The following is a 10,799-nucleotide window of genomic DNA, read 5'->3' on the forward strand; positions in this document are numbered from 1 at the left end:
CAAAACCTCGTTTTGCCTAATGGCGTTTTGCCTAACGGCGAATTGCCTAACGGCGAATTTCCTAACGGCGAATTGCCTAACATCGTTTTCCTTAACGGAGTTATGCCTGACGGCGATTTGCCTTATGGCGTTTTGCCTAAAATGTTACTATGATGACAAAACCTCGTTTTGCCTAATGGCGTTTTGCCTAACGGCGAATTGCCTAACGGCGAATTGCCTAACGGCGAATTGCCTAACGGCGAATTGCCTAACGGCGTTTTGCCTAATGGCGATTTGCCTAATGGCGTTTTGCCTAACAGCGTTTTGCCTAACGGCATTTTGCTTAACGGCGTTTTGCCTAACGGCGTTTTGCCTAATTCCTATTTGGCCAACGACGTTTTGCCTAACGGCGATTTGCCTAACGGCGATTTGCCTAACCACGATATGCCTAACGGCGTTTTGCATAACGGCGTTTTGCCTAACGGCGTTTTGCCTAACGGCATTTTACCTAACGGCGTTTTGCCTAAACGGCTTTTTGCCTAAAATTAGGCAAAACTCCTTTAGGCAAAACGACACATGCTCCCACGTCCATGTTTGGTTTCAATTCCCCCCTCCCTTTTTTTATTCTTCATCACGTGGGTGGGCACTGCACGTGGTGGGAACATCAGTTTTTTTGCCGACGAGACGGGGGAAAAAATGGTCCCAACAGTGTAAATCTCTTTTTAAGCCTCAGCAGATGAAATCTCTGCGCGTGTTTCTTCATTAATAGCCATCGACACGTACATCCGTCGTAACGTAAACTATTGTTTGTTCCCGCCGTAATCCGACGGCGTAGCTCTACCTTTAAATCAATTCCCTTTTAAAAGTCTGTAACAGGTACCTGTGGCTGATAGATTACAAGGCCGCGAATTAATGAAATTTCGGAAGAGGCACTTTGTATCGCTTTGGTTTTTGACCGTATTGTTACATATTGTTTGTGCCTACCCACACGTTACTAATTTAATGCTTTTAGGCTGACAAAGGAAAATTTAATTCCTTAGTTTACAATAACGAACGACAGGAAATCGCAAACGAATGGAACAGACATAAAAAAACACAATACACATATTTAGCTACGAACAAACTTCCTAGCAATCAAATGCCCATCACAGAAATTTATTGCAGACAAGGACATGAGAAAGGGATGGATCCACAGTAAACACATAATTAAATTAATAATCGGAGAGAGTAAAATGACTACGGAGAAAGCTAGTAAATAATGACTCAACAAATAGAGATTATATTATGAAGTCATTTTTAACGTTACTTCAGTGTATAAATAATACATTGGGATGATTTTTCATGTCAGCATTTCTAAATGTAAAGGTAACCGTATCCATCTACTAAAAGTAGGTACAAAATGTTTTTTGCAAAGTTTTAATTGTTTCAAATATCATGTAAAATACTTTATTCGTTCGAAAATAATAAATTAGACTTCTATTTTAAAAAACAAAACGTCCAAATCTCTGCTTTGATTATTTTCTCCAAAGCATCTCGGCAAAATGAATTCCTTGTTTTTAATAATCACTCTTTGTTTGAAAAATACACGAAAGCGACCATTATTTATTCAATTTTTTTACATAAGCTTCAATTAGCAACGGCTTTCCGCATTGTTATTTTAAGATTTTGTTCTTGATATTGCTGTGTATAACGTAATGTAATTTTCCTACGTTTTTTATGGTCCATTGTTTAAAATCAATCATTCTTGAGCTTAAGAGAAGAAAAATAACTGGCGAAACAAAAACAAAACTGTAATTTATCACTTTGGTGTGTGTCATAAAAATTCTGTTACAATTCAAAACTTATAGATCATTTATCTTAGTTTTTTTGTGTTTTCCATGAATTATAATGTTATTATTGATTTTCTGATGTGAAAACATCTTAGCTCTAGGTATAAGGCATTTGACAGGATTAATTTCGTATAAATGGTACGGAATTCGATGAACGGAAATGTGACACAAAGTTGGCAGACCCACATGTAGACACATACATCCATATTTAGTCCCTTTCGTAGACATTACATATTGGTGTGCGAAATTAAAATTTATAATAGGGGTACTACCCTGGAAAATATTTTGGTAAACTAAAATTAGTCATAGTAAAATGTAATCCCAAGTTTTAAAATGCATAGTAAAATTTTCATTACATTAATGCTAAAACATAGAAACCCATAGAAACCTTTCCTGACTCCAGCTGTTCCTATAGCGCAGACCTCCGTAGCGTAGTCGGGTGCACACTGGCTAGCGGTGCGTGGGGTTCTGGGTTCGAGTCCCGGGTAAGGCATGGGTGTATTGTTAAAATTTGTCACCGATTTGTCAAAGTCAATACAATTGTCACTCTAAACACTCGTACTATAAGAAATAATAAGTAAATAAAGGGGGGATGGTTGGCTGGTTGATGATGAAAATCACCAGCCAGCCAAAAATTTAAAAATTAAAAAAAATAAATAAATAAAAATAGCGCCGTGATAGAACGCGTGGTTTATATGATCCATTTTTGACGTGGTTCAAACTTCGCCATTAAACTTTTTTTTAAACAGATTACTGGATTATACAACCAGTGCTTTCAGCAAATATGCATGAATATATTTTATTTGTTTATATTATTGCTATAATTTCAATTAAATACATAGCTCAGTCCATTTTATTGATTATTTATACTAGGTAGACCACAATCTTTTATTTTTACTTATAATAAAATTAAATTAATTACGATTGTTAGAACATTAATGTCCATGAATTCACATACGTATTAAAAAACATCATAATATTTCAACTATAATTTATAGTCATCTAACGCGTGCAGAAACTTAATAATATTAACTATTTAATGGATTTAAAACCAAATAGCCAGTATATTAATAAAATTCCTTGCCGAAAATCCGGTCCAAAGCAGGGGTTTAGTATTAATTCTAGGGAGGGGTGGGGGGGGGGTTCGCTTTTATCGGAGCCAATCATTATATAGTTTAACCTTTCTCTCTGCAACTCAGACGATTCAATAGTGTACGCTGCTGCTCCGGCAGCGAATTCTAGCGGCGGGTGGGGAAGTACATGCAATTCGCGTCCAGAAATGTAGTTGAAAACTCAATTTTCATGACTTTATGTAAGCTTTTGGACATACATTCGTTCTGTTAGTCTATTTTTCTTTGTTTTTCTTTGTTTGTTGACCATATTCCTGTTATGGAATATTATGTGGTGCTTATATCCTGTTGACAACAGCAATTTTGTGCTTAATTTGTGTTTTTGTCTTTTTTTTTTCAAGTTTACTTCTACAGACATAAGTACATGTGCTTAGCATTGGCGTATGTCCAAAACCTTACATAAAGTCATGAACTCCGATTGTACAAATCTTTAAAAGATAATATCAATTTTCATATATTTATTTACCACGCTCTGCGTTATTTTAAAGATTTCTAAGTTAAATGTCGTGTGTGAGTTTCGTATTATAAGTTATTTTCAACAGGAGAACACGTGGATTTGTTAGTTACAGACCTTGAATGTTTACACATCACTGGCGTGTACTGAAAGACTCACTCAATTTATTTTTACTGCGGTACGTCTTGATTATTTAATTTTTTTGAGATAAAATAAGATTTACTTAAGGAAATAAACTTATCTTTAGGGACTGGAAATATTCGCGAGTTCAATGACCTCTCGGATAGACTCCACGATTCCCTACATATTCAGGCAAATGCCACATGCTCATTGGCTAATTAGTTCTGAGACCTTTCAACTAGAATGCTTCCGATTCGATACTTCTTTGGTTGAAGGGTTTTTTCATTGTCTCTAAGTCCTTAACATAAACTGTGAGCCAATCACAGAAGTAATACGAAGGTAAAGTTGTCTGGATCGTAGCATAGCGCGAAACGAATCCGCGAATTTTTCCGGTCTCTACTTATCTTGTTTTCTGATGTGTTTAAAATCACTATCAATTTGGACTTTTTCACACTGTTTACATTTTGCGCATCTTCGTTTGTTAATCTGCGCTTTCCCGCGCCCGAATCCGTCAACGAGAAACGTGCGTGGTTCGTTAAAAAAAAACCCAACCAAATCGTGTTATCCCTATTAACCACAGATCTAACAATTAGAGATACTCTTTATTTAAAGAAAGAAAAAAATAGCACGAAGAGATTTTTTGCTCGAAGCAATGGAACAATCATGCATATAGGCGTAATTAAGGGAGAGAGATTAGTAATCGAAAGACGCCTTGTTGGTGTCAACATTTTTTATGCCATATTTTTTTTAATTTGGCCTCTGAAGCAGAGATCACTCGTTAAGAAATTTAAAAAGACATTTCATTGAGTCCACTGACAATATTATGACATATGAGGTCATTCTCAAATAGGTCAACTACTTCACAATGTAAACTAATTTGTAGCAGCCAGCCATTTTTGAATTTTGGTATTTTGTTAAAATTTTATACCAGGCTTTTAAGAAGTATATAATTTTAAAATTCAAAGTATATAAAACTGTTATGTCTTAGGAACTGTTTGAACCATGATAACTAATAAAACCATGTATTGTGCGTAACGTTGACACACGTATTTTATTAAAATTTTATACTAGGCTTTTAAGAAGTAAAATTTTAAAAATTCAAAGGGTATAAAACTATTATGGCCTAGGAACTGTTTGAACCATGATAACTAATAACACAATGTATTGTGCGTAACGTTGACACACGTGATCCCACCAGGACGCGTGACCGGCAATGTGTTATGTATAATGTGTGTGTGTGTTTGTTGGGCAGCGTGAAGACTGACCTGCACCCTGGCGGCGCCATGAGCAGGCTCTACATCGCCAACGCCAACAAGCTGGACTCGGGCAACTACACGTGCTCCCTGGCCGAGGTGGCCGCCGCCACGGTGGCCGTGCACGTGCTCAACGGTGAGCTGGCGGGTGGCCATTGTCACCGGCGTAACTTGGCTTCAGCAGCTGACGAGAGGCCATTGTCACCGGCGTGCCTTGGCTCCAGCAGCTCGTGGGTGGCCATTGTCACCGGCGTGCCTTGGCTCCAGCAGCTAGCGGGTGGCCATTGTCACCGGCGTAACTTGGCTCCAGCAGCTAGCGGGTGGCCATTGTCACCGGCGTAACTTGGCTTCAGCAGCCCGCGGGTGGCCATTGTCACCGGCGTGCCTTGGCTCTAGCAGCCCGCGGGTGGCCATTGTCACCGGTATGCCTTGGCTTCAGCAGCTAGTGGGTGGCCATTGTCACCGGCGTGCCTTGGCTCCAGCAGCTCGTGGGTGGCCATTGTCACCGGCGTGCCTTGGCTCCAGCAGCTCGTGGGTGGCCATTGTCACCGGCGTGCCTTGGCTCCAGCAGCTAGCGGGTGGCCATTGTCACCGGCGTGCCTTGGCTCCAGCAGCTAGCGGGTGGCCATTGTCACCGGCGTAACTTGGCTTCAGCAGCTGACGAGAGGCCATTGTCACCGACGTGCCTTGGCTCCAGCAGCTCGTGAGTGGCCATTGTCACCGGCGTAACTTGGCTCCAGCAGCCCGCGGGTGGCTATTGTCACCGGCGTAACTTGGCTTCAGCAGCTCGCGGGTGGCCATTGTCACCGGCGTAACTTGGCTCCAGCAGCTCGTGGGTGGCCATTGTCACCGGCATAACTTGGCTTCAGCAGCTGGCGGGTGGCCATTGTCACTGGCGTGCCTTGGCTCCAGCAGCTAGTGGGTGGCCATTGTCACCGGCGTAACTTGGCTTCAGCAGCCCGCGGGTGGCCATTGTCACCGGCGTGCCTTGGCTCTAGCAGCCCGCGGGTGGCCATTGTCACCGGTATGCCTTGGCTTCAGCAGCTAGTGGGTGGCCATTGTCACCGGCGTAACTTGGCTTCAGCAGCTGACGGGTGGCCATTGCCACCGGCGTAACTTGGCTCCAGCAGTACATGGGTGGCCATTGTCACCGGCGCAACTTGGCTCCAACATATCGTATGTGGCCATTGTCACCGGCGTAACTTGGCTCCAACATATCGTATGTGGACATTGTCACCGGCGCAACTTGGCTCCAACATATAGTGTGTGGTCATGGCCACCGGCACATCTTGGTTCCAGCAGATCATGGGTGGCCCTTTGTCCAGCCGCGTGCCAAAGATAAACAATTTATGTTCTAACAAGTGGTTAACTACATACGTAAAAAGAAGTAGCTTGGCTTCTGGGTTGTAGCCGTGTCCTAGGCGAATAATTCACTGATTTTTCGGTCCATAATGCAGTCGCCATCATCAGGGAGCGTTTACCTACTGAGGTTCTTACAAGTTATCCTGCCTTTATATAGGCTACTCTCACCTGAGGGGAAGTTGCTTCCTGATTGGCTGCTGCTGTGGGCCAATCAGAGCCTTCCTTTCTTCTGATCGGCTGGGCTGTTTTGCCAATCAGGGGCGATATGTCTGATGTTGGATGTGGAGCTATGTTTTGAAGATTTCTAAAGAGTGGGTTCCATATTTTGCTTAAAAACGTCGGTGAATTATTTGCCTAGGACACGGCTACAACCCAGAAGCCAAGCTACTTCAGACAATGGCTGTGAAAGTCTGCGCACATTATTACAGATGTAAAAATTAAGATTTAGCAAGACCAAACGTAATGGAAGTGGGAAAGGAAAACAGGAGTACTACGAGAAAACACACTGAATAATTTTCAGATTTTCTCCTAATTCCAAATTATAGTTTTAAAAACTGAGTGAAGTATTATTTTACTGCACTGCTAAAGATAATAGGACTGTTTTCTTTTTAATCACAGATAAGTAGAGACCTACAAAATTCGCTGCTTTGATGGCCTTCAGGATAGACTGCACATACCCCTGTACACTCGGGCAAATAACGCAAGTTCATTGGCTGCCGACTTGTAAGTCGTCTCAGCTGGTTTGTCTGTGATTCGATCCTTCTTTGGTTGAGGGTTTATAACTGGTTGAGATTCGTCCAGATGAACAGTAAGCCAATAGCAAAATTATCTAAGAGGTATATGTTTGAATTCTAGCCTATCACCGAATGAATCCGCGAATTTTGCAGGTCTCTACAGATAAGATGTACTAAATATTTCAATTCAAAAAGGACTTGAAATCTAATTTGGCCCGCCCCTGATGCGTCATCGACTGACACGCCTGTGGCTGTGTGTTCGCAGGCGAGAACCCGGCGGCGATGCAACATGGCGGCTGCGCGCGCTGCCTCTCGCCAGCTGACTGGTGGCTGCTGCGCGCGGCGCTGCTCCTGTCGCTGCTTGCGCCCGCCGCCGCCAGATGACAGCACTCGTAGACGGCGCTGCAGTCGCGCTGCGACCTCGCTGGCCACGGAGCAGCGCGCTGTGGAGCGACGCGAGACCGCACTTGCGCAGTGGCCGGCGTCTGCTGTGCCTGCAGACACGTGACAGGATCGCTCGACCACCCACCATTGAGAAGCGGACGTTTTTACGAAAACACAAACGTGATGATACAAGCTAACTTGTTTACTAAAAACTGTTTTTTTTTTTTTTTTTTAAATAAATATCATTGCAACGTGTTTTCGCATTTCATCGCCAGAAAATACATCTGCAAGTACACAATACCAATTCAAACAAATTCTAATAGCCCGAGAAATACCGTAGTTTCTTATAATACGTCTCGTAATTCACCACAAAATAAATTAGGATGTTTTGCCAACAGGTGTGGGGAGTATGTATATCTTGGCACTATGTGTAGTGTCCAATGCTCACTAATAATCTATACTCACTCTCCAAAACACACATTGACGCACTGACACACGCTAGGCCGCGTTCGAATTGAGCTGTTCGCAGTTATATCGGGTGTGACTTGGTAGGAAGCAATTCGGAAGCGTTTCACAATAATATTTATTTTTATTTTAACAGTTTTAAACCTTGTCACGTGTTATTTTTAATGTATCTCTAAAATGTCTCATAATTATTTATGTGCTTGCTAGTAAATTATACTAAATAATCGTTTGGAAGGTTTTTTTTCTTTCAAATTACCATGGTTACTTTATAGTTATTTACCATGTTAATTTTTTATTACGTCACTTCCTTTATAAACTCAAAGTAAGCTAACACTACGCACTCACTTTTAATTGTGAACGTTAAAACCAACAACATGAATTTGTAATTTTGTATATTGTAATTATGTAAGATCGTGAAATAAAAAAAAAACAATCAATTTTTTTCAGGAAATACGTCATACCTTTTGTATACAAAATCGGAGAGCGAAATCATATTTCCTATGAAAACTGCCCATTGCAAAATGGCCATAGAAGAGTCCATGTGCATGCGCAAGTGTAAGGCCTTTTGGGCCTAAGTCCCACTTAAAGTTTTAAAGGGCCCTGCGAGGAAAATACATTTATGGGAAAACTCGGATTTTATATATATATATATATATATATATATATATATATATTGTTGCAAATATGTTTATCTATGACAAGCGCAAAATTAAGGGAATAAATTGTTTGAGGGCAAACAGGTTCGATACGGTTAGCATACACACCACGGCTACCAAAAGTCATAATAGTAACTCCGTGAATATTATGTTTATTTAGTTTAATGTGAGATACTCTATTCAGTTGGGTGTCGAAATACTACCTTCAACATCCTAGATGAGTCATCAGTTCTCACGTTCATTTTTTAAAGAATTTAAAGTGTTTTCCTAGTATAAGCATATTAAAGCGGAATTTCTTACTAAATGGATTCATTATTATTTCTAGGCCCTCACTAAATTCAATCTCTATTGGATACCTATTAGGTACGATTAGCATGTTAGAATGGCTAGACTTCACTTATGATGCCAACTAGATCGTTAGAAACACTTAACTTCACATACTACACTATAATATCATTTTACCCAAATTTTACAAATACTTTTTTTTTGTTGGGACTAATAATTTTGTTAGTTGTGAGGTATCTGGTGTACGTATATCACAACTGTGAATATCACATTCCCTTGGTCATTAAAATTTAATACAATTTTATATCTCAGACCATGAGGTTATATGGAAAACTATTCATGGAAGCAATTTTAACAAAAGGGAGTGCAGTTTTTTGTCCATTTATTTGTATCATAATATTGCAAGAAAATTTTCTTCATTTTCTATCTAACTAACGTTTATATTACAAAGCTGAAATTATGTGCATTAAAATGCTCAGATAATTACACTTCATTGTAAAAATTGTTTTGTACTTTTACAAGGATAGTCCTTGGAAACTCAGTTGCCAACGATATCACTTGTATAATTTCATGGCAAAACTTTGTATCATTTACAATTTAACAAAGCTTTACCTTGCAGTTTTACAAGTGATATCGTTGCCAACTGGGTTTCCAAGGATATTCCTCGTAAAAAGACACAAAAATTTTTTTCCAGTGTTGTTTTGTGGCATGCATTTTGTCTTCGGGTTGCCACGACTGTCGATAGTCACTACCCGGCGTTTCGGTACACTCGGTTGTATGTAGGTTTGAGAGCATGGTTGTTTAAGCGATCAGTGAAATTCTACTGAAAGGCCATTAGGCCACTTTTTAGCCACGATGGGTGGAACAATAGTCCAGTCATCTTAGTAAGTTCACCTTAGAATTTGGGAAACCCAGCTATAAACTCGTATAAACTTGTATTTTGACATCCTAAAAGTTGTCTCAAAACCTACATATGGTAGGGTGTACGCGACTATTAAAATCTAAGGAAAATGTCACATTTTTTGCAAATATATCGTTTCCTATGGGTTTTTCACTATTTGTATCACTACCAATATTGTAGAGGATTAAATTCCCTGCAACATTAATTTGTCCCAAACATTTTTATATACGTTGAATTGTTTTCGAGATAGAGGGCGGAGTACGCGTGGCTGGAGCATCATTTAAGGTCAGCCGGTAGTCCCGGTCAAAAACACGCCATATAAAGTTTATTAATTGTTGATAAATACACACCTACCATATTTAGGTTTTGAGACATCTTTTAGGATGTCAAAATACAAGTTTATACGAGTTTATAGCTGGGTATCTCAAATTCAGAGATACTTACCTAATTTTGACTAAAATGACTGGATTACAAACTGGTGATCCGTTCATCAGGTGTAATACAGGCCACTGATGCTGCATCTGATACACGATAGGCCACACACCTCCTCCAATCAAAGCCGCCCAGATGGACCAATCGCTACTCAGTTGCATTTCATTGAGCATTAATTTATCTTTATTTTCATCAAATATTGTCCTTGTGTTGTTCATTACATTTTGTTATGTTACATTTACTCAACGAATATTTTTATTTTTATTTTTTCTGTAATGCCGTATTTAAAAAGACTCAATTACTTTTGTTCTTGAATACAAACTGTCGATGATTCACTTACATAAAGAGCTACACTCCAGGCAAACATTTACAAACAAGTTTTTCTAATTTTTAACCATGATTTTAAACTCTCTTTGTCCTATCGTTGTTTAAAGTGATCTAGATTCCTTTTAAAAAAACCAAGTTCAGACTTCCAAGTGGTTCGGAACTAATTGTTATGTTCGGTTTCCTTCACTTCCATAATGAAGATGGCAGCGGTAAGCCACTGCAGAAACAAAATGCCAGGAAAGTTATCGTTGTTACCGAAGGTAACATTGTGCTCAGAAATTCAGCAATAATATTTGTCATCATAAATTTCTCTTTTCTAATCCTATGCGTTGAGGCATCCCTGGTGATTATCTACCAAAAAATAATTACCTGTTATACTAAGCCCTATTTTCTTTCGTGCCTATTACCGTTGAATTATGTGCTTTCTATATACATCACCTCATCGTATTTATATTTTCATTTTGATCCATCTCGCTTAGGTACAAGCG

At 39.8% G+C, this 10,799-nt stretch overlaps 1 protein-coding gene across 1 annotated transcript in view; it reads left to right on the plus strand.

Moving 5' to 3' along the window:
• Positions 1-7,245, plus strand: part of LOC134528629 (cell adhesion molecule DSCAM) — a 400,574-nt gene extending 393,329 nt beyond the window's left edge. Inside the window, exons 6-7 of the mRNA XM_063362381.1 lie at positions 4,765-4,901; positions 7,127-7,245. Of these exons, the coding sequence (XP_063218451.1) occupies positions 4,765-4,901; positions 7,127-7,245 (256 nt within the window). The remainder of the gene's footprint in view (positions 1-4,764; positions 4,902-7,126) is intronic.
• Positions 7,246-10,799: the final 3,554 nt, after the last annotated feature.

Source organism: Bacillus rossius, chromosome 1 (genome assembly GCF_032445375.1).
Source record: "Bacillus rossius redtenbacheri isolate Brsri chromosome 1, Brsri_v3, whole genome shotgun sequence".
Taxonomy (NCBI): domain Eukaryota; kingdom Metazoa; phylum Arthropoda; class Insecta; order Phasmatodea; family Bacillidae; genus Bacillus; species Bacillus rossius.